The following is a 24576-nucleotide window of genomic DNA, read 5'->3' as shown; positions in this document are numbered from 1 at the left end:
GCTCTGCCCCTGGTGAGTCCCTTCCCCAGGGGGCTCTGCCCCTGTCCTCTCCAGGCCTCAGGCTCCCCAGCTGTGGATCGCTGAGGGCTTATGGAGCACTTCCGGTGACTGTGCAGCATCGCCTTGTCTAAGTCCCACACCACCCCATGACGTGGTGCTGTCACTATGTCCATTTTACAGGGGGAAACTGAGGTTTCAGTGCCAGGCAGGTGTCTGTAAGTGGTGGGCCTGGCATCTGAACCCAGGCAGTCTGCCCGGCCCTTGCCTGCGGTCCTTGCATCACCAATCTCATCGATTGTCAGGTCAGGCAGGGGTCATTCTCCCTTTCCTACAGATGGGGAAACTGAGGCTCAGAGAGGTGGCGCCCCTTGCCCAAGGCTGCAGAGCTGAGGTGGGCCTTGGGGCGCGGCTGGCCAGGTTTCCTCCCTCCCCCACAGACTCCAAGCACCCTCCTGCTGCAGGGCCCGGGCCTCCAGATCAAAGGCAGATAGCTGTCGGTGCAGAGGAAGCAAAAGGCTTCTGGCGGGAAAGAAGAAGTGAAGCTAGAGCGTGGTATGTGGTGGGGTGAAGAGAGCAGAGAGAAGTATAGGGGTTTGCGGGCGTGGGGTGAACAGAGCAGAGAGGAGGTCCCGACACAAGGTGCCACTTCCCCTTCCTCCTGCAGAGAGACGAGGGCGGACAGCAGCGAGACTGCAGGCAGACCAGGCAGACCAGGCAGACGGCAACCGACTCACAGGTCAGCCCCTCCTCTGGGCCTCTCTATCCCCACTCCCCAGCTCTCTGTCCTCCTCTGCAGGTTCCCAGCAGGCACTGGGCATGCCCTTACCCAGGTGGTACTAGGCTGGGGACTTGCCAGGAGCTGCAAGCCTGGCAGCTACCTTCATACCGTTCACCAGTTTCTGGGCTCCCAGTGGCAACTTTGAATGGTGGGAAATGGAGAGATGGATGTTTTTGAAAAAAGGCAATTTAAATTAAGGGGTGGGTAGGTGCTGAGCTCAAATGTTAACTCTCCCCCTGTGGCCTGGGGCAAGCTATTGGGCCTTTCTCTTCTGGACCTCAGTTTCCTCATCTGTGAAATGGGGCTAGTCCAGTTACCTGCACTTCAGGCGACCAGATCAAGTGCTGGCAGAGAGTTTGTCTGGCTGAGCAAGTTGGAGCAGGGCAGTTCCTCTTGCAGTGACCCGGATTGGAGCCTGGGGACAGGGCGTCTCAGGGAAACGGCTCTGGTGGTGTCTGGGTCTCAGACTCCCTGTTGGGCTTTGGCATGGTCTTGCTTTCCCTACCTGTGAAATGGGCCAATAACCGCACCTGTCAGGGCTTTTCTGCAGAGACCACGGGGCCAGGGTGAGGCCGGAGGTGAGGCTCCAGCTGGTGGCTGTCAGGAGCAGCTGTTTGGAAGCGATGGGTGGGGCCACACACAGGAGCATGGCTGGCTCTGCAGGCCCTGATGCTGCTGGGGAGAGGGTGGGCTGCGGGTGCAGGGTCAGCTCCGGGAGGAAGGCAAGGGGCTCCCAAGATGTATTCCTGGCCAGGGACTTGGGGTCAGGCGCTGGTTCCCAGGCACGTGCCGTGGAAATGGTTGGTTGAGTCGCTCTCCCTGGGGACTAGGTCTCCTTGGCCTCGTGTTACAGATGAGAAAACCCGAGGCACCGAGAGGCCAGGTTACTTTCCCGGTGGTGTGCTGGCGTCACAGCCCAGGCGCTGAAACCGGAACTGGCTGTCAGATTTGCATCCTCCAAAGGCTCTGCTCTGTGCTGCAAAGGCCTCCTTATCTCCCTGCTGGCTCCGTAGGGTCTTACTGTCCACACAGCAGCTCAGCCCCTGGAGGCTGCCATGGGCGGGGACAGCCTCTGACTTGGAGTCTGGAGCCCTGGGCTCGAGTCCCAACTTGACCTCTGGGCTGCTGTAGAATGCCAGGCACACTCCCCACCCCCCGCCCAACCCCTCTACCTGCCTAACCACCCCTCCACCCCCCAACCCCTCACCCCATCAGGGATTCCTGTTTCCAAGGGGCCTCTGTTAGGTCGCTGCCGCCGAGAGGAACCCGCCAGGTGAATCAAAGTGAAAGGTGAATGTGGTGGGTGGTGTCTGCAGGCAGGCTAACCAGCTACCTCAGACGGTGGTTAAAGGAAATGGAATTTATTTAAGGGAAAGGGGGTGGCGGGTGGGATCTCCAAAGGGAAGGCCTGCCCAGCACCGAGCCAAGCGGACGTCGGGTGGACGATGGCAGCAGCCAGGAGCTGGAGTTTCATCCTGATATGCAGTCACCGGCAGGAAACTTGTGAATGGGTCTGGGGGCTGAGTGGGCGGCTTGGAATGTGAATGGAATGCAGGTGTGTGATCAGGTGTCTTCAGGATAATTTCTATTCCTTGTGTGGTCTGAATCCTGGAGTCCAGTGAGTTTTTGCTGGTCTTTTGTTCTCCTGTGGCGGGAAGCTTACAAACAGCCGTTAAGGATTGAATTGCCCTACTGTCCTAACATCCTCTATTATGAATTGCAGGGCAATGGGTAGATGGAGGTAGCCAAGGGTGTGGGGTGACGGGGGTGGTGGGTTGATGGAGATGGCCAAGGGTGTGGGGTGACGGGGGTGGTGGGTTGATGGAGATGGCCAAGGGTGTGGGGTGACGGGGGTGGTGGGTTGATGGAGATGGCCAAGGGTGTGGGGTGACGGGGGTGGTGGGTTGATGGAGATGGCCAAGGGTGTGGGGTGATGGGAGGGTGGGTAGATGGAGGTGGCCAAGGGTGTGGGGTGACGGGGGTGGTGGGTTGATGGAGATGGCCAAGGGTGTGGGGTGACGGGGGTGGTGGGTTGATGGAGATGGCCAAGGGTGTGGGGTGATGGGAGGGTGGGTAGATGGAGGTGGCCAAGGATGTGGGGTGATGGGAGGGTGGGTTGATGGAGATGGCCAAGGGTGTGGGGTGACAGGGGTGGTGGGTTGATGGAGATGCCAAGGGTGTGGGGTGACGGGGGTGGTGGGTTGATGGAGATGGCCAAGGGTGTGGGGTGATGGGGGGGTTGATGGAGATGCCAAGGGTGTGGGGTATCAGTGGGTGGTGCCCTGGGGGGATGGAGACTGGGATGTTGGGTTGCAAGCAGAAGTGAAGATGGTGGTTTGCTCCTGAGAAAGGGGGTAGAAACCACAGCTTCTATCTGGAGAGCCTGGAGAGGCGTCACTTCTGCTTTGGCCTGATTCCCCAGCTGGGTGGGGAGGTCAGTCTCTTCTTCCCTCTGTGTCAGCCTTGAGGTCCAGAGACCCTGGAGGTCATATCTACACCACCATCTGGGCCTCAGTTTCCCCAGTCACACTGTGAGGGTGGACAAGATGGCCTAAGGTCTTTTCTGCAGGTCCTCAGCTTTCTCACCTGAAACATTTCAAACCTTTCGTGGTTTCATTCAGAGGCTTCCTTTCACACCTTTGCCCTCGTCTCCTCTCTGTACACACACACACACACACACACACACACACACACACGTTAATAATAATGCGAAGACAAATGAATGACCACCGGCGGGGGGGGGGCGGGGGGACGGGGGGGCGGGGGGAAAAAACATCCAGAATCCATATCTCACACTGTACACCAGGTTCAATGCATATGGACCAGAGATTCTGTGGTAAATAATGAAACCTTAAAAGTACTAGGAGAAACTTAAGAGAATTCCTTCATAAGGTTAGAGCGGGGAAGGCCTTTTTAGCAAAGACTCAAAAACCAGAAGCCCAAACAGAACATACTAGTAATTTTTATTACCGCTGTTGGGGGTGTGGGTGAGGAGGTGGGTGTGGAGGGATAGTGAGAAAAAAAGAAAAAACTCATGGACATGGGCCAAAAAGATTATATGTGCTTTTACATGGCAAAAGGACCATTTGTAAAGGCAAAAGGCAAAAAAGACAAACCAGGATAAAGATTTGCAACTCAAATAATAAACAAAGAGCTAATTTTCCTATTAGGTAAAGATTGTCTAGGAATTGATAAGGAAAAGTCTAGCCCAATATAAATGGTTAAACAAACTGGGGTCCATTCATGCCGAGAAATACAATTCAGCAATTGAAACAATTGATACACACAACGAGCCCCAAACAAGGGCGGTCCTGGCCGGGTTGCTCAGTGGTTGGAGCATCATCCCATACACCAAAAGGTTTCAGGTTTGGCTCCGGGGATGGGCACATATCCAGGTGGCAGGTTCGATCCCTGGTTGGGGCTTGTGAGGGAGGCAGCTGATTGATGTTTCTCTCTCTCCCTTTCTCTCTCTAAAATTCAAATCCCGCCCCCAATTTGTTTTCTGTTGTGAAGGCAATACATGTTTGTTATAGAACATTCAATTTGTAAAAAAGAAAGTAAAAGCCCTCTTCTTCCAAATAACATTATTAACATGTGGCATCCATTTTTCTAGGTATCCTCATGGGCTTAAACATGCATAGAAACATAATTTTCCAGAAATGTGATTATATTATGTGTGTTAGTTTCAACTTTTTCTTTCCACTCCATGCTGCTTCTCTCTCTCTCTTTTTAAAAAAGATGTTTTTATTGATTTTAGAGAGAGAGGAAGGGAGAGTGAGAGAGAGAGATCAATGATGAGAGAGAATCATTGATCGGCTGCCTCCTGCATGCTCCACACTGGGGATTGAACCCGAAACAAGGGCATATACCCTGACCAGGAATCGAACTGTGATCTCCGGGTTCATAGGTCGACGCTCAACCACTGAGCCACACCAGCTGGGCCCCCATGGTAATATCTTGCATACCTGTAGTACAATATCAAAACCAGGAAATGGACTTTGGTACAATTTACACACTTCATTCAGATTTCATCAGTTTTATACACACTCATTTGTATGTGTGTGTGTGTGTTTGGTTCTATGCAATTTGATGACGTATGTAACCCAAACCACAGTCAAGATACAAAACCATCACTGTGTGGATTCCTTGTGCTGTCCTTTGCAGACACACACCCTTCAACCCTCTCTAACCCTTGGCGATCACCAGTCTGTTCTTCATCTCTACAGTGTTGTTATTTCAGGAAAGCTATCTAACTGGAGTCGAACAGTATGTGACATTTTGAGATTGGCTTTTTTGGGGGGACAGTCAGCATAATTCCATGGAGACCCATCCAAGTTGTGTGTATCCATCGTTTCAATTGCTGAGTTGTATTTCACGGCAGGAATGGACCCCAGTGTGTTTAACCATTCCCCGAGGGAAGGGACATTGGGATCGTTTCCAGTGTGGGGTAATTGCGAACAAAGCTGCTATGAAGTTCATATTGTGTGAACATGGATTTTTATTTCTCTGGGATAAATGCCCAGATGTGCGGTGGCTGGGTCATATGGTAGGTGCATGTTTAGTTTTATAAGAAACTGCCAAACTGTTTTCCAAAGTGGCATTAAACTGTGCCCGTGTACCGATTAATAATGCGGATTTTTTTCAATATATGGAGTTATACATATGTTGACATACGAATATGCAATTTGATATGTTTTTATGCTATTTTGTTGTATTGCTCCTTCAGATGACCACTTGTTCCGATGGATGGCACACGCACTTTCTGAGCAGCACTTCAAAACGTCCGAAGACGTGGAAAATTGGGTCTCTGAATGGTCTGCCTCTAAACAAGAAAAGTTCTATTGGGACGGTATCCACAAATTCCCTGAAAGATGGGGGAAATGTGTAGCTAGCGATGGACATTACTTTGAATAAAGCACTTTTGATGTTTCTCTTGAAATTATCGTGTTTTCTTTGATTATAAAATCTGCATTGCGGATTGACCCTTTATTGGTTAATAATGCCGATTTTGTAATCAAAGAAAACACGATAATGTCCATCACTAGCTACACACTTCCCTATCTTTCAGGGAATTTGTGGGTACTGTCCCAATAGAACTTTGCTTGTTTCGAGGCGGACCATTCAGAGACGCAATTTTCCACTTCTTCAGATGTTTTGAAGTGCTGCTCGGAAAGTGCGTGTGCCATCGATCGGAACAAGTGGTAATCTGAAGGAGCAAGGTCTGATGAATACGGCGGGTGGGTTAATACTTCCCAGGCAAGATCCTTTAACGTGTCTTTAACCGGTTTTGAAGTGTGTGATGGTGCGTCATCATGAAGCAAAATTACTTTGGCGTGTCTTCTGGCCCATTCTGGTGGTTTTACGATTAAAGCTGGTGGTTCAAATTGATTATTTGTTGTCGGTAGCAATCTGTATTAACGGTTTCACAAGCAGAATGTCCTGAGACACGGTAAATGTTTGTGTCAACAACATGGTGTAGTGCCCAGCTGGCGTGGCTCAGTGGTTGAGGGTTGACCTCTGAACCAGGAGGTCACGGTTTGATTCCCGGTCAGGGCACATGCCTGGTTTGCAGGCTCGATCCCCAGTGTGGGGCGTGCAGGAGGCAGCCAATCAATGATTCTCTCTCATTGGGGATTGAGAGTGTGGGGGAGAGAGATAGGAACATCAATGATAAGAGAGAATCATTGATCAGCTGCCTCCTGCATGCCCCACACTGGGGATGGAGCCTGCAACCCAGGCATGTGCCCTGAGTGGGAATGGAACTGTGACCTCTTCCCGATTCATAGGTCGATGCTCAACCACTGAGCCAGGCCGGCCCGGCAATAAAAATATATTTTTCGAAAAATGTCTCTCTCTGTATACATTCCTGGCTTGCCTTATTGTTTCCATAGGATAAATTCATAAAAATGGGTTTCCTGGGTCAGAGGATAAGCAGAATGAAAGTTTTGTATGCGTCACCCACCGATTCCCTTGAGGTGTTAGATTCTTTATTTCCATTTCCCTAAGGACTCTCTTGGTGTTATTTCTAAGAATTTTTGCCTAACGGTTAGGCCCTAACCCGAAGTCAGAAAGATTTTCTCCTTTCCCCCCCAGAAGTTTTATAGTGTGTTTTGATATTTTAATCTATGATCCATTTTGAGTTAAATTTGTATATGCTGCAAGGTATGGGTCCAAGTTCTGTTTAGTTTTTGGCATGAAATATCCAATTATTCCAGAACCATTTATTGGAAAGACTATCTTCTCTCCATCAAATTACCTTTGCATCTTTGTCAAAACTCAATTTATCATATTCATCTGGATATACTTTTGGACCCTATTCTGTTTCATTCATCTTATGTCTAGCCTTATGCCAGGAACACACTATCTTGATTACTGTAGCTTTATTGTAAGCCTTGAAATCACTAGTGTGGAGACGCAGAGAAAATGGCGGCAGGGGTCGAGGCGGCGGCCGAGGTGGCAGCGACGGAGCCCAAAATGGAGGGGGAGAGCGGCGCGCCCGGCGCGCCAAGCGGCAACGGGGTTCCGGGTCCGAAAGGTGAAGGAGAACGACCTACTCAGAATGAGAAGAGAAAGGAGAAAAACATAAAAAGAGGGGGCAATCGCTTTGAGCCATATGCCAATCCAACCAAACGATACAGAGCCTTCATTACAAACATAGCTTTTGATGTGAAATGGCAGTCACTTAAAGACCTGGTTAAAGAAAAAGTTGGTGAGGTAACATACGTGGAGCTCTTAATGGACGCTGAAGGAAAGTCAAGGGGATGTGCCGTTGTTGAATTCAAGATGGAAGAGAGCATGAAAAAAGCTGCCGAAGTTCTAAACAAGCATAGTCTGAGTGGAAGACCACTGAAAGTCAAAGAAGATCCTGATGGTGAACATGCCAGGAGAGCAATGCAAAAGGCTGGAAGACTTGGAAGCACAGTATTTGTAGCAAATCTGGATTATAAAGTTGGCTGGAAGAAACTGAAGGAAGTTTTTAGTATGGCTGGTGTGGTGGTCCGAGCAGACATTCTTGAGGATAAAGATGGAAAAAGTCGTGGAATAGGCACTGTTACTTTTGAACAGTCCATTGAAGCTGTGCAAGCTATATCTATGTTTAATGGACAACTGCTATTTGATAGACCAATGCACGTGAAAATGGATGAGAGGGCCTTACCAAAGGGAGATTTTTTCCCTCCTGAGCGTCCACAACAACTTCCCCATGGACTTGGTGATATTGGCATGGGGTTAGGACCAGGAGGGCAGCCTATCGATGCCAATCACCTAAATAAAGGCATTGGCATGGGAAACATAGGACCTGCAGGAATGGGAATGGAAGGCATAGGATTTGGAATAAATAAAATGGGAGGCATGGAGGGTCCCTTTGGTGGTGGTATGGAAAACATGGGTCGATTTGGATCTGGGATGAACATGGGCAGAATAAACGAAATCCTAAGTAATGCACTGAAGAGAGGAGAGATCATTGCAAAGCAGGGAGGAGGTGGAGGTGGAGGCAGTGTCCCTGGGATCGAGAGGATGGGCCCCGGCATTGACCGCATTGGGGGTGCTGGCATGGAGCGCATGGGCGCAGGCCTGGGCCATGGCATGGATCGTGTGGGCTCTGAAATTGAGCGCATGGGCCTGGTCATGGACCGCATGGACTCCGTCGAGCGCATGGGCTCCGGCATTGAGCGCATGGGCCCACTGGGCCTCGACCACATGGCCTCCAGCATCAGCGCATGGGCCAGACCATGGAGCGCATTGGGTCTGGCGTGGAGCGCATGGGTGCCGGCATGGGCTTTGGCCTGGAGCGCATGGCCGCACCCATCGATCGTGTGGGCCAGACGATTGAGCGCATGGGCTCTGGTGTGGAGCGTATGGGCCCTGCCATTGAGCGCATGGGCCTGAGCATGGATCGCATGGTGCCCGCAGGCATGGGGGCTGGCCTGGAGCGTATGGGCCCTGTGATGGATCGCATGGCCACCGGCCTGGAGCGCATGGGCGCCAACAACCTGGAGCGCATGGGCCTGGAGCCAATGGGCGCCAACAGTCTGGAGCGCATGGGCCTGGAGCGCATGGGTGCCAACAGCCTGGAGCGCATGGGTCCCGCCATGGGCCCTGCCCTGGGCGCTGGCATTGAGCGCATGGGCCTGGTCATGGGTGGCGGTGGCAGTGCCAGCTTTGACCATGCCATCGAGATGGAGCGTGGCAACTTTGGAGGAAGCTTCGCAGGTTCCTTTGGTGGAGCTGGAGGCCATGCTCCTGGGGTGGCCAGAAAGGCCTGCCAGATATTTGTGAGAAATCTCCCATTTGATTTTACATGGAAGATGCTAAAGGACAAATTCAACGAATGTGGCCACGTGCTATATGCGGACATCAAGATGGAGAATGGGAAGTCCAAGGGGTGCGGTGTGGTTAAGTTTGAATCTCCAGAGGTGGCTGAGAGAGCCTGCCGGATGATGAATGGGATGAAGCTGAGTGGCCGAGAGATTGATGTTCGAATCGATAGAAATGCTTAAGCAGTTGCCTTTTTTAAACATCGATACCAGACCTCTGAATTTGTATTTTTTCTTGTTAACCATTTTAATTTGTTGGCTGGATGTATAAAGATGTTTAAAAAATTCAGTTGCTTTTTGGGGTAATTTGAATTACTTTTTTAATGACTGGGGTTCCATTTGACTGTTTGCATTGAGATTGCAATGTGCGCAATTTTTTTTTGTAGTTGTGGCATCTTGTTGACATCAAATATGACTTTGATAATAAATACCAGTTCCTGAAAGCTGAAAAAAAAAAAAAAAAGAAATCACTAGTGTGACGCCAACTTTGTTCTTTTTTTTTCTTTTTTTTTATTAATTTCGTTATTGATTAAGGTATCACATATTTGTCCTCATCCCCCATTCCCATCCCAAACCCCTCCCCACGCATGCCCCCACCCCCTTGTTGTCCGTGACCACTGGTTAGGCTTATATGCATGCATACAAGTCCTTTGGTTGATCTCTCCCCTTTACCCCCACCCTCCCCTACCTTCCCTCTGAGGTTTGACAGTCTCATCAATGCTTCCCTGTCTCCAGGTCTGTTTTTGTTCATCATTTTATGTTGTTCATTATTTCCCCTAGATGAGTGAGATCATGTGATACTAGAAATACACTTATAAGAACCGAAAATGAGACAAGCAATAATGGTTATGCTGGGAGGCAAATGAATCAGTCTGTAGTGAGTTTCTTTCTGGGCCAACAGTTCTTTTGAGTCCCAATTTCAATGTCAAATGGTTCCTTATGTGTACATGTCAGCGATGATATTTCAGTTCTGGATGGTGGACAAATGGTGGTAATGCAGGTCCGACCCTCTCTGGTTTGGTCCTGGGCAACCTGCTGCGAGGCACAGCTGCTGACGGCTAGTATGGCGAGGCGTCGTCAGCGTCTTCCATCTCTGGACTGTTTCTCTTCTGTCTTCATGGCTGGAGCAGTCCTGTCAATTCCTCTCTGTTGCAGGAATCCACATGGTCTTGGAGGTGTTTTCTGAAAATATACAAACATATTCTTGACCAAAAGTTAATAAAGGAATCTTTTCTATAAATTTTTTTTTCTCACCCCTCCCCTATAAATTTGACTTGGGATCCTTTTTCATTTTTTGCCCAAACAATTTTCCTTTGGCTTGATTAGACACCCTGTGTGTTTTTCAAGGGTGTCTTGCTGTTAGCATTACAAATGAAAGTTAATTTTCTAAAGTAAAAATTTTCTAGATGTAATTTACTTACAGGATATTTTTCCTTACATGATATTCTTCTACTATCCCCCTTTTTTGATTTAAATATTAGGAGGCTTTTGGAAATTTTATAATGTAGTCTTGATAGCTTTTAAATTTTAATTTTTTGCACCAACTTTGTTCTTCCTTTTCAAAATTGTTTTGGCTATTGTAAGTCCTTTGCTTTTTTTTTAATCTTCACCCAAGGATATTTTTCCATTGATTTTTAGAGAGAGTGGAAGAGAAAGGGAAAGACAGAGGGAAACAGATGCGAAAGAAACACATCGATTGGTTGCCTCCTGCACGAGCCCTGACCAGGGCCCAGGCTGGGGAGAAGCCTGCAACCAAGGTATGTGCCCTTGACCAGAATCGAACCCGGGACCCTTGGGTCTGCAGGCCAGTGCTCTATCCACTGAGCCAAACCGGCTAGGGCTAGGTCCTTTGCTTTTTAATATAAATTTTAGAATCAGCTTGTCAATTTCTATAAAATATCCAGCAGGGATTTTGATTTTGATTTGATTTATATTCATGAGGGATATTGGCCTGTGATTTTCTTATGGTGCCTATGGCTGTTTTGGGCACCACACTAATATTCGCATAAAATGAGTTTGGAAGCATTCCAGCCTCCTTTATTTTCTGAGGGCATATGTTTATGATCTTGTTATTTCTTTCTTTGCCTTTTATTTTTTTTTGGAAGAATTTTTGTAGAATTCGTATTACCATTAAATACGTTTTTATTGATTTGAGAGAGAGAGGAAGGGAGAGGGAGAGAGAAAAACATTGATGTGAGAGTGAAACATAGATCGGCTGCATCTCTCCCATATGCACCCAGTAGAAAACTGTGGGAAGAAATAGACTCCCCTAGTATCTGGGGCCCCCAGGGGTCCCACACTGCCAGCCTAGTTCACAGCCTTTAATAAGTCATTTGTTTTCTTCTGTGGTTTTCGTTTGTTTGTTTGATTTGTGGCCACTTCCCCTCCCTCCTGTTTCTGTAAAAGGTGAAACGGTTCATCCTTGAAGGGCTTCTTGGCCACAAGCCCGTTTCCTCGGCGACCTGGTGCCTGCCGCTCTCTAAAGGGCGCAGAAAGTAATTTTGTTCATTGCTTGGCTTTCTCCATCGCATGGCGGCGGGTGGGGGGGGAGGGGGGGCGGGCGGGGGGGGGGGCAAAGTTCTCCTGTGGCCCACTACATCGCCAGTGGAATTCGAAATCATTGCAATATGGTTTTCACACAATTAAAAAAAGAAATCTCCCCATTCCGTGTTTTCATTATGACCGTATAAATTTTATCCCCGATTAAGTCAATGTGTGTAGCGAGATTACATGTTCTTTCTTGTACAACTTGTTTTTATCTGAAATTAATGGCTCGTTTTATTTTTCATTTGCAAGCTTTTTATAGGGCATTTCTCAAAATAATTTTCTTAGATGTCCAAACCCGCTAGATAGCCTGTCTATTCTCTTCCTCCTTCTTTTATTCTTCGAGGCCGCCTTCTGGAGCCTTCTTGGCGCCTGCTGCCTTCTGAACAGGATGTGTCCTCGTCCCGCCGTTCAGCCATCAACCTGGGCCATCGACCCGGGCCTTCTCTTCACCCGTCCTCTGAGGAGTAGTCTCACCGCTCCTCTGGTGGGGTTTCCTGAGCCGTATGTCTTCTTCCATGAGTTACTCCCTCATTTTGTTGGAGCACATCCCCCAGCAGCTTCCTGGGGGAGTGGGTGTATGTTTTAAAAGACCTAGTGGTCCTTGGCTGACCATCCATCTTTAAGAGCAGAGCACTATAAACTCAATTGCTTGGCAGGGCTCGGTGACTGCTGAAACTTCATAAGTTTGGTCCTGGCCATTTTATCCAGGAACACCAAAGCATCAGTAACTAGCCCGGCCGGCGTGGCTCAGTGATTAAGCATCGACCTATGAACCAGGAGATCACGGTTCGATTCCCGGTCAGGGCACATGCCCAGGTTGTGGGCTGGATCCCCAGTGTGGGGTGTGCAGGAGACAGCCAATCAATGATTCTCATCATTGATGTTTCTCTCTGTCTCTCTCCCTTCCTCTCTGAAAATCAATAAAATATATATATATATTTTAAAAACTCCAATAACTGTAGGATACTGTTCTGGAAATGGTCAGTTCTTCAGAGGAGACTTCTCTCCTGCCTTGGGCATCACCGTGGCTGCTGTGGTCTTCTGGAGGCTGCGTGGAGGATGAGGTGGGGAGGGGATATGGCTTCATTGTACCAGAGTGACACCCGCCTTTGCCCTCAGATTCTCGTTGTGCACCATCTCCGGGAGAGAACTTGTGCTGGGGTGGGCTGAGGATGGCCGTGTGGTGAGGAAGGCGCCCGGCGAGTCAAGTGCCTGAGGAGATCTGGGGACCACGGTGGTCACCTAAAAGACTCACTTTCAGCCTCACCCTCCATCCCTGCCCTCAGAGGTCCCTTCTGCCTCTGCTTCTCAAGGGCTTGCAAGGTCGTGAGGCTTGAGCTGGCTGGCTGCCCACTGTCCCTTGCCCCGACCCCTGCACACCGCTCCCCACGGCGGGCACTCGGGTTCGACATGCTGGGCTCTGCTACATTTATCACCTGCTTTGTAGCTGCCTAGTTTTGCAGACGACACTCATCTGCTGTTGTCGTCTTCCCCATTACGTGTCTGTGTGGCTTGGTGTCTATTTTATTTACTTACTCTCATTTTCATGGAGCTTCTGAGGACAGCCATACATGTGCTGCCCTTAAGCAGAAGTTCATTTTTAAAAAAATATATATTTTTATTGATTTCAGAGAAGGAAGAGGGAAAGAGAGAACGAAACATCACTAATCAGAATCATTGATCGGCTGCCTCCTGCACACCCCCCACTAGGACTGAGCCCACAACCCAGGGATATGCCCTTGACTGGAATCGAACCTGGGCCCCTGCACACCCCTCCCCACTGCGACCGAGGCATGTGCTCTTGACCGGAAGCAAACCTGGGACCCTTCAGTCCCCAGGCCAACGCTCTATCCACTGAGCCACACCAGCCAGGGCTATTAGTTCATTTTAAAACCGAGGAGCCCTAGCTAGTTTGGCTCAGTGGATAGAGCGTTGGCCTGGGGACTGAAGGGTCCCAGGTTCGATTCCGGTCAAGAGCACATGCCTTGGTCGCAGTCTCCACCCCCAGCCCAGATCAGGAAACCACTTGATGTGTCTCTCTCGCATCCATGTTCCTCTGTCTCTCCCCCTTCCCTTCCACTCTCTCTAGAATTCAATGGGAAAATACCCTCCGCTGAGGATTAACAACAGCAAAAACTTTAAAACCGAGGAAAATGAGGGCGGAGAGGGCGAGATCCTTGCTCAAAGTCACACGATGGGTTAACAACAGGGTTGGACAGGGTTACAGGTTGCTTGCTCCCGGGTGAGGTCAGAGCCATGGGGGAAGCCCCCAGAAAAGCCATTTTTGGGGAGGGTGGGGAGACTCAGGCAGAACTGCTAATGTCAGGCGCTACGAACTTGTCAAGGATTCTGGATTCACAGAGACCTGGCTTCAGGCGGCCTCAAGCAGAGCTCTCTGAGCCTCGGTTTCCTCATCTGCGAAATGCAGGAGTAATGGGGATCAAATAAGATGCTGTGTGTCCTCGCCTTGGGACATGCCAGACACCAAGAAGTTCAAGGTCGCCCTCTGACCTTGGTGGTGACACATGCCCCTTTCCAGGGCAGGAGCCGGCTGGTGGAGAAGACCTGGCTCAGGACATGGATTGCCGTGCGGTCCTCTTCCTCTGCCTGAGTCTTGTGCCTTCACAGAGTGGGGCGGAAGGTAAGAGGGCCCTGCTGAGCTGCGGCGGCACCCCTCGCCCAGACCCCTGGCTGTGACGGGAAAGGGGAGGCCTCAGACCAAGGGAGACTGAGAGGGGGCTTAGGCCTCCCGGGGCAGCAGCGAGGTGAACCAGCAGTCTCAGCTGGGTGGAAGAGTCACAGGCCATGGGGCCCGGGGCAACTCCGGACAGAGGCTGAGGTGGGGGTCTGGCCCGCTTCCCACAGAGGCAGCCCAAGAAGTCCTGAGCTGGATGAAGGGAATGGAGAAGGTATCCAGGGGACGAATCTCAACTAATCCTGCGGAGTGAGTTGTGTGTCCCTCCTCGCCTACCTAGATGCAGCTGCGCCTCCCACTCCTCACTTGTACTTGAATCAGTGGTCCAAAGTTGGTCTAGTGTAGACTATTTAAAAAAATATATATATATATATAAAGAGGTAATATGCAAATTTGTCTGGGAGGCCTTTACAGTCACAACCGGCCCTAAGCCTTAACAGTCACCACCAGCGCAGCTCGGAGCACGCCCCCACATCAGCGGACACACACAGGGGTGGGGCCTGCTCCCAGCGGCCGCAGCGTGGCTCAGAGCACACCCCGGTGGGTGGTGGTGGTGGCCTGAGCGAAGCAGCCCGGGTCCTGGGTGCCAGAGGGAAGCCGGTGCCAGCAACCAGGGGAAGGAAGGCCTATTCTTGCACAAATCTTCGTGCATCGGGCCTCTACTATTTAATGATTTCAGAGAGGAAAGGAGAGGAAGAGAGAGGTAGAATCATCAATGATTAGAGAGAATCATCTATTGGCTGCCTCCCGCACGCCTCCTACAGGGGATCGAGCCCCCAACCCCATTATGTGGCCTGAATAGGAAGTGAATGGTAACCTCCTGGTTCATAAGTCAACCGCTGAGTCACACCAGCCTGGCTAGTGTAGACTATTAATACATTTATTCAACATGCATTTATTGAGGGCCTACTATGTGCCTCACACTAGGCTCTGGAGGTGCAGGATAGACATATCTCTCTGCCCCCATCAAGTTTACTGTCTGGTTGGGGGCCCTTAACCATGGGTGTCATGAAACCAGGTGCAGAATCATGGATCTCTGTGCTTATTTCTTGGAAGGGGCTCTAAAACTCAGGCTAGTCTCTGGAGTCTGTGACCTAAAGGCCGAGCAGCTCTGGCTGAGCAGCCAATGCTGACGACTGGCCAGGGAAGCCTGGGGACTATGGGGCACTTCAATCAGTCAACATGGAGCAGCCAAGGAAGGCTTCCTGGAGGAGGTGTCAACAAACTGGGACCTGAACAAGAGTTAATCAGGAGAAGGAATGAGTGGGGTGGGGAGGTAAGAGCGTGCCAGGGCACTGTGTGTGCAAAGGTCCACAGGTGGGAGTGACATGAGTGTGGGGTGGGGAAAGCCTTACCCTCTCATGCTGTCTGGACCCCCTGTCACCCTACCCCCATCCCAGGATCTGGTCACCTCTCTCGCCCTCAGGCTCATCCATGGTCTGGTGCACAGACTGCTGAATGCCACCTTCAAGGGCTACAACCTCACGTTGCAGGCGCACACCATTCAGACGCTGGCCTTCAAGCTGGGCTGCGACTTTGCCGGCCTCTCGCTGGACAGTGATGCTATGGATAGCGTCCCCCAGGTCAGAGATGGCCAGGACGTGGGGGGTGGCCAGGGCCTCCACCCCAGAAATCCTCCAGGGGTGTGAGGTCTGAACGTTCCCCAGGATCCATCAATCGGGGCTCTGTCCTAGTAGCTGAGTTGCCTTTTCTGTAAAATGGGGCTGGTGTTCCTCATGTGAGTGACAGAAATGGGGGTGTTTTGTGGCCCCTCTAAATGGGGGTGTTCAGTGTCCTCGTCCTGCTTTTGCAGGGCTGGTGGGCGCGGCAGTGGCAGCCGTGGGGGAGGCCAAGGCACGGGGCTCCTTTGAGGATGCTGGTGCGATTCCTGCTGAATGCCTGGGTGCTGGGTGGGTGGGTGGGTGGGGGAGACGCTCCATCCTCTGGGGGCCCAGTGGGTGAGGCAAGTGACCCAAATTCAAGGCCAGAGCTGCCTGGAGGGAAGACCTGGATCTCGGCAAGTTTGGAGGAGGTGCAGACAGGGAGGAGGGTGTTGCAGGGGGAGGCTCCAGGGAAAGAAATGCTGGGGTGAGGTCAGGAGGGCTTCACAGGGAGTGGGAGCCAGGGAAGGTTTGGGGCTGACCCGGAGGCCTTGGGGACCCGGCTCAGCCTCGCTGGCCCTCCGCAGGCCGGGGCCAGGCACGCCATGCAGTTCCCCACTGAGCTGACGAAGAAGGCCTGCAGGACACGCCCCAGGGAGCTGCGTCTCATCTGCATGTACTTCTTCACCACCAGGTTTTTCCCGGTCAGTGCCATGGAGGGCCCCGCAGGATGGGCTCTGACCTCTTCCTGGGGGCACGGCAGCATCCATGCCACGGCCTGGGCTCTGGGGGGGTGAGGGAGGGGCAGGGCAGGGGAGACCAGCATCAGAGGGACCAGCCCACTGTGCAACCTGAACCACCATTGCCTCTCTCTGGGCGTCAGTTTTAGCAGAATGGTGGGAGGTAGTGATAATAATGTGCAAATGAGACCGGAGAAACCTACTTATGTATGTGCATGTCCCTGGGCAGGAGACAGAACAAGGCCATAAGGTTCCTGTCCTCAGAGAACTCTCCATCTTGACAGTTACACTAGGACCGTAGAGACTTAATTTTATTTATTTATTTATTTATTTATTTATTTATTTATTTATTTATTGTTTTTAGAGCTGAAAGAAACCTTAGATTTCACCAATTTATTATTTTCTTTCTTTCTTTCTTTATTTTTTTAATTGTTTGAAGTATTAAAAATAGTAGTACATATGTCTCTTTTTTTCCCCTATTGACCTCCCCCCACCCTCCCCTTCCCCCCAGTACATGCCTTTACCTGCCCCCCCGCCCAGTGTCTTTTATCCATTGGTTATGCTTATATGCATGCGTACAAGTCCTTCAGTTGATCTCTTACAGCCCCCCACCCCAAAACCTCCTCTGCCTTCCTGCTGTAGTTTGACAGTCTGTTCAATGCTTCTTTGCTTCTGTATCTATTTTTCCCCCTTTTCTTTCCTTTAAAAAATCTTGCCTCTGCAGAGACTTAATTTTAGCTCAAGGTTGATTATAACCATAGAGTTACAAAGTGATGGGTGAGTCAGGGTGGGGTCGGGGTTGTTCCAATGGGCAATCCGGGAGGGCTTCCGGAGAAGGTGTCTTTTAACCTTGGCATTGAAAGTGAGTTAGGATAGTGATGAAGTGGAGGGTACACAGAGGGGAGGTGGAGCAGGAGGGTGGTCAGAGGACAGCTTTCCCAGCGGAGGGGGCGGCATGTGCGAAGGCCGGGAGGTTGGCCATATGAAAGCATGCCACTCTTCTCACCCAGGGAGGAGGGCCTGGAGACGGGGGGCCCTGGGACCTTGTCCTGGTCTCCTCACGTCCCCTCCAGTCAGCCCTTCTTCTGTCACCCTTCCAGCAAGACAACTCATCTCTGCTCAATAACTACGTCCTGGGGGCCCAGCTGGGCCTTGAACACGTGGACAACCTCACGGAGCCGATCAACATCAGCTTCTGGCACAACCAAAGCCTGGTACTGTGGGGACGTCCCCATTTCCACCCCGTCCTGCCCCTTTAAGACTGTCCTGGTGAACACTGGTTTGCCAAACTCAAACCTGCGGGACCATCTTGGAAACAAACGGTGTTAAATCCATCACACTTGGGAAATTCTTACCAAAGAAATAAGAGAGAGAAGCTTCTACTCATGGCATTAGTCACGATTCTTTGAGTGGCAGGTGATAGAAAACCAACTCCAGCCACTCAAGCACAAAAGATAACTTATTGGCTCATGAACATGCAATGTCCAGGGCAGGGCTGGCTTCAGGCACGGCTGGATCCAGGGGCTGATACAATGCCATCATGGCTCAGTCTCGCTCCATCTCTCAGCAATGGTTTCCTGCCTCGGTGGCACGATGGCAGCTGAAGGGTTGGACTTTCTTCCCTGCTTCTCAGAGGGCCTTTCTTGCCAGGTCCCAGAATGGCATCCTAAAGGTCCAGTTTGGTCACATGTCCATCCCTGAACCAGGAGGGTGGACTGTGTGGATTGGCCAGGCCTGGGTCACATGGCACAGGGGCCAGGCTCGATTCATCTGACCTGCCCTTGTGGGAGGGGTGGGTCCTCAAGAGAAGTGCACGGATACGGGAAGCAGGAAGTAGGGCTGCAGGCCCCTGCTCTTCTGTCCCTGGCATTCCTAAAAACCCCAGAGCCTTTGTGCTCCAGCCCTAGAGTCCCATCAACCTCTTCTCTGCATTCTCAGCTTCACCGTCATCCTTTCCTTTCATTCCTCTGGGCCTTTGCCCCTGTCGTCCCCCGCTTCACGGGAGAGCGATCCAACGTGTTCTTCAAGGCCTCAGTGCCCTGATCGTCCCTCGCCTACTCAGGACTCCTCTGCCCCTTCTGTGGTTTTCCATGGCACTGTCGGTGTCATACCCCCCACCCTCCACCCACATGGCTTAGTGTCATGGTTGTCTGCGGACGAATCTCTCTCCCCCACACTGGGAAGGCTCTGGACCACCGTTGCTCCCACAGGGAGGAGGCAGAAGGAGACGGTTGATTATAGAGAACCAACTGTATACGCCAGAGCTGGGCACTCAAGATTCCTCATTGCCTTTAATTTTTCCCCTATCCTATGACTTGGTATAAATGGCCCCATTTTGCAGATGAATAGACGGAGGCTCAGGGAACATGTGACTTGCCCAAGTCACTCTTAGAGTCCATGGTGGAGGCAGGGCTAGAATTTGGGTCTGCCTGATGGCCAAGCCCAGCCAGTACCTGGTAAAAGGTTGACAAGGGTGCAGTAGAGTCATCTTTGGCCCCCACGATTTCCAGACCCTGATCCCTCCCCTGGGCCCCTTGGATGCACCCAACCCCAGCATCTCCCCTTAGGAAGGCTACAACGTGACCTGTGTCTTCTGGAAGGAGGGAGCCAGCAAGCGCCACTGGGGGCTCTGGAGCCCTGAGGGCTGTCGCACAGAGCAGCCCTCACCTTCCCAGGTGCTCTGTCGCTGCAACCACCTCAGCTACTTTGCTGTTCTCATGGTATGTGTGCTCCCAGCCGGGCTGAGGGTGGTCAGAGTTGCAGAAGGCCCCACGCTCAGGACAGAGAAGCAGGCAAAGGCTGGAAATGCAACTCAAATGAGCTTGGGGGTGGGGGTGGAAAGCGGTGGGTTTATGTTCCTGAAAAGGCTGGGTAGGCTTCAGGTATGGCTTGATCCAGGGGCTCACTATCACCAAGACAGGCCTCACGTCCTACTAGCTTTTAGACCAGTGGAATGATAGCTTCTCTTGCTCATTTCTGCCTGTCACATTCTTGTAATTGAGTCCCACCAGCCTAGAGTGTGTCACATACCTGTCCCTTAACCAATCACTGTGGACAGGAGGAGGGAGGGCTCTCTCAGGCCGGGAGTGGCGCACCTGTGCACAACAGTGGGAGAAGTGGTGGGTCCACCCAGGTGTGTGGGGTCAAAAAGCCACTGTGTCTGCCATGGCTTTTTTTCGAGCCAGGACCATGGTGAGGATTGTGGGGTAGGGGGGTTGGACCTGGGGTCGTGGCAGGTCTCTCCTATTGAGCCTGGGGCGAGGCATTTCCATGCCCTGGTCTCCAGTCCCCCTTCTCTCCCACAGCAACTCTCCCCAGCCCCACTCCCGGCAGAGTTGCTGGCACCTCTCACGTACATTTCCCTCGTGGGCTGCAGCATCTCCATTGTGGCTTCCCTGCTCAGTCTCCTGCTGCACTTCCTCGCCAGGTATGCCCCGGTGCCAGGCCTGCCCACCACGGCTGCTCAGCACTTCTCCTTCGTTTCTGCTGGGTCCCCCAGAGTGGGATGGGTTTCTCCAGAGGGCGGAGGCTGCAAGACAGGGGACCAGCCTCCCGCGTGGCTGCTGTTGGCTCCCTGCCCGCCTCAACCTGTGTCCCCAACATTGTGTGTCTATGAGCCCAGGCCTCAGTGGTGTCCCAAGGTCACCAAGGGCCATGCTCCCACCCGCAGGAAGCAGAGTAACTCCATAACACGCATCCACATGCACCTGCACATCTCCGTGCTGCTCCTGAACGTCGCCTTCCTGCTGAGCCCCGCCCTGGCCTTGCCCTCCGTGCCCGCGGCGGCATGCATGGCCCTGGGCGCCATCCTGCACTACGCGCTGCTCAGCTGCCTCAACTGGATGGCCATCGAAGGCTTCAACCTCTACCTTCTCCTGGGGCGTGTCTACAACATCTACATCCGGAGATACGTGCTCAAGCTCTGCGCAGTGGGCTGGGGTAAGCCCAGGCTCCCTCCCCTCCTGCTCCCCGAGACTGCCAGCGGCACTGAGCATCTGGCCCGCCTGGCCTTCTCTTTCCCTTCCTCCTCATCATAGTGACCACTGCAGGACCACCCGTCACCATCCCTGCCAACACCCACCACCACTTCCTACGTTACTATTCTTATCTCACGGCCACCTCCAAAACCACTCTATCTCTACCAGCTCTATCTCCATCACCTCAACTACCATCACCTCCACCACCTCCACCTCCACCACCTCTGCCTCCACCACCACCATCACCTCCACCACCCTTCTTCCATCACCTCTACCTCCAACACCACCATCACCTCCACCACCCCTTCCTCCATCACCTCTACCTCCAACACCACCATCACCTGCACCACCCCTTCCTCCATCACCTCCACCTCCATCACCTCTACCTCCAACACCACCATCACCTCCACCACCTCCACCTCCATCACCTCCACCTCCATCACCTCTACCTCCAACACCACCATCACCTCCACCACCTCTTCCTCCATCACCTCTACTTCCAACACCACCATCACCTCTACCTCCAACACCACCATCACCTCCACCACCTCTTCCTCCATCACCTCTACCTCTAACACCACCATCACCTCCAACACCCTTCTTCCATCACCTCTACTTCCAACACCAACATCACCTCCACCACCCCTTCCTCCATCACCTCTACCTCCATCACCTCTATCTCCAACACCACCATCACCTCCACCACCTCTACCTCCATCACCTCTACCTCTAACACCACCATCACCTCCAACACCCCTTCCTATATCACCTCTACCTCCAACCCCACCATCACCTCCACCACCCCTTCCTCCATCACCTCTACCTCCATCACCTCTATCTCCAACACCACCATCACCTCCACCACCTCTACCTCCATCACCTCTACCTCTAACACCACCATCACCTCCAACACCCCTTCCTACATCACCTCTACCTCCAACACCATCATCACCTCCACCACCCCTTCCTCCATCACCTCTACCTCCATCACCTCTACCTCCAACACCACCATCACCTCCACCACCCCTTCCTCCATCACTTCTACCTCCATCACCTCTACCTCCAACACCACCATCACCTCCACCACCTCCACCTCCATCACCTCTACCTCCATCACCTCTACCTCCAACACCACCATCACCTCCACCACCTCTTCCTCCATCAACTCTACCTCTAACACCACCATCACCTCTACCTCCAACACCACCATCACCTCCACCACCCCTTCCTCCATCATCTCTACCTCCAACACCACCATCACCTCCACCACCCCTTCCTCCATCACCTCTACCTCCAACACCACCATCACCTGCACCCCCTTCCTCCATCACCTCTACCTCCAACACCACCATCACCTCCACCACCCCTTCCTCCATCACCTCCACCTCCATCACCTCTACCTCCAATACCACCATTACCTCCACCACCCTTCCTCCATCACCTCTACCTCCAACACCACCATCACCTCCACCACCCCTTCCTCCATCACCTCTACCTCCAACACCACCATCACCTCCACCACCCCTTCCTCCATCACCTCTACCTCCATCACCTCTACCTCCAACACCACCATCACCTCTACCTCCAACATCACCATCACCTCTACCTCCAACACCACCATCACCTCCACCACCATTTTAACTACATCCCCACCCCCCCTCCATCATTGCCACCATCCTTACCCTCACCTTCACCACTATCTCGGGCACCACTGTCATTGTTGTCTCTAGCAGCATCCTAGCCCCTCTCTTTGTGATCTGTTCCTCATCTGTTCTTCAACCCTCTCTCCCATTAGCTCCCCAGTATGGCCACCACTACTGCCACCACTGTCCCACCTCAGAGCCCTCACCCCCATCACCTGGGAGAACAGCCTTCTCTGAGATCACCAGGCTGATTGCTCTGAAGCTGGACCACAGGACAGGGCCTGGAGGCTCGGAACAGACTCTTTCTCTACCCACCCCTTTCCCAGTGGAATTCTGTCTCAGCAGCCACAGGGACCGACAGCCAGTCCGTCCCTGGGGTATCCTGGCAGATGCTGAGCCTCTGTCCCCCTCCTCAGGTGTCCCAGCCTTCCTGGTGCTGCTGCTCCTTGCCTTCAACAGCTCGGCTTATGGCCGCCACATGATCCCTCTCTCCCACAGCCAGGGGAACAGCGCGGGCTTCCAGAACATGTCCATGTGAGTGTGCGCCGGACTGCGGCAGGCTCCCTGGCCCTGGCAGGAGAACCATGTGGCCCTGAGGCCCTGAACAGGGTGTCCGCAGGCAGGACACTGACTGTGTCTTCTGGAAGGGGGTGCCTGGAGCCCTGAGGCGGCTGCAACCCCCTCAGCTACTTGACTGTTCTCATGCTGACAGTCAGGGGCACAGGCTCTGGGCTCAGACCACAGGGCTTCAAGTCCCATCTTTGCCTCTTACTAGTGTGTGTTCCTAAGCCAGAGCTTCAGTTTCCTTATCTGTAGAATGGGGATGATTCCTGCCTCATAGAGTCATCATAAGGATTGACTGGGCTAATCTCCCGAAAGTGTGTGACAAAGTGTCTGACCGGGGCCAGGGCAACACAGGTCATGAAGGTGTCCTGGGAGGCTAAGGGCTGGGAAGGAGGCACGGGGCTGCAGGCAGGGGCCCAGGTGGCAGGTGGGTCCTGTCCTGGGGGCCTGGCTGGAAAGCTGGCCCAGGACTTCACCCCGTGTGCAGTCAGGCAAGAAACAGGAGGTCTGAGCTGAGACACTGGCCCGGGTTCAAGAGGCAGTCCCGAGGCCCAAGAGCCCCAGGCCTCCCCAGCCCCAGAGCCACAGCGCCCTGACCTTCGCCCTCCCCTGCAGATGCTGGGTGCGGAGCCCTGGGGTGCACCGCATCCTGGTCATGGGCTACGGGAACCTCACGATCCTTTTCAACCTGGTGGTGCTGGCCTGGGCGCTGCGGGCCCTGCGCAGACTGAAGGCACGGGAGGAGGCGCCCGGTGCGCCGGCCTGCAGGGACACCGTCACCGTGCTGGGCCTCACCGTGCTGCTGGGCACCACCTGGGCCCTGGCCTTCTTCTCCTTTGGCATCTTCCTGCTGCCCCAGCTCTTCCTCTTCACCATCTTCAACTCTCTCTACGGTGGGCCCCGGGGGCGGCCGGGGGGTGTAGGGGGCGGAGCGGGGGTGCACACCTGGTAGGTAGGCGTTCACTGCAGAGAGGCTCAGGTCCAGGGCGAGTCCGGGGCTGAAATCCAGCCCCAGGAGGAGCTGGTTGGGGGCTACGTCCTCCCAGAGCAACCTGCACAAAGGCTCCCTCTGGACTAGCAGTGGCCAGTCCTCCCGCTCCCATGCTCCAGCCCTCCTGGCCTCCAGCAGCAAGGAATTCTGAGAATTACTGCAGGGCCTCAGGAGGCCCAGCTCACCCAACCAAGGAGGATCCTGGGAGAGGCCACGATGCCCCTGCGATGCCCCCGCAATGCTCACTGACCAGCCCTTTGCTTGCAGGGTTCTTCCTGTTCCTGTGGTTCTGCTCCCAGAGGTGTCGCGCGGAGGCCGAGGCGGAGGCCGAGAAGGAGGCGTTCAGCTCCTCCCAGATGATGCACTAGTCTGCGCCGCGGCCCGGAACCCCAGCCTCGCCAGCTGCCTGCATCCCGAGGCCCTGGCTTCCGCCAGAGAGGGTGGCAGGCCAACTGCTGGACACCAGAGCGCTGTGCCCTCTAGGGAGGCTTTCCACCTCTGTGGCTTCCCTGGCCCAGAGGAAAATGCCCAAAGTGCCCTTGACATTCTACTCTGGGGCGGGTCCAACCCCATGGGGGGCAGCAAACTCCGCCCTGGTGCCTGGCTTATGGACAGAGCTCTGGCCTGGGAGCCAGGAGGCCACCTTACAAGGCCTGGCTCTGGGTCTTACTGTGTGATGTTGGGCCTGTCATTTCTCACAGACCCTCGGTTTCCACATCTGACAT

At 52.9% G+C, this 24576-nt stretch overlaps 2 protein-coding genes across 2 annotated transcripts; both read left to right on the top strand.

Annotated features, from left to right (window-relative positions):
* Positions 1 to 7343: 7343 nt before the first annotated feature.
* Positions 7344 to 9538, top strand: LOC308235207 (heterogeneous nuclear ribonucleoprotein M-like). The gene is given in 3 exon segments (XM_080643987.1): positions 7344 to 7483; positions 7537 to 8489; positions 8492 to 9538. Coding segments are annotated over 2 exon segments (1713 nt in total). The 5' UTR covers positions 7344 to 7483; positions 7537 to 7561; the 3' UTR covers positions 9277 to 9538.
* A 4679-nt stretch (positions 9539 to 14217) lies between these two features.
* On the top strand, positions 14218 to 24219 carry ADGRG5 (adhesion G protein-coupled receptor G5; the record flags this gene model as incomplete). Its single annotated transcript, XM_080644904.1, has 11 exons — positions 14218 to 14281; positions 14506 to 14584; positions 15762 to 15921; positions 16524 to 16640; positions 17777 to 17890; positions 19244 to 19396; positions 19982 to 20103; positions 20347 to 20615; positions 22713 to 22830; positions 23476 to 23753; positions 24119 to 24219. 11 exons carry the CDS (start codon positions 14218 to 14220, stop codon positions 24217 to 24219), a joined length of 1575 nt encoding a protein of 524 aa, XP_080501030.1.
* Between the last annotated feature and the right edge of the window lie 357 nt (positions 24220 to 24576).

This window comes from Plecotus auritus (genome assembly GCF_963455305.1).
Source record: "Plecotus auritus genome assembly, chromosome: 10".
Classification (NCBI taxonomy): Eukaryota; Metazoa; Chordata; class Mammalia; order Chiroptera; family Vespertilionidae; genus Plecotus; species Plecotus auritus.
This window is presented reverse-complemented; position numbering and strand designations above follow the sequence as displayed.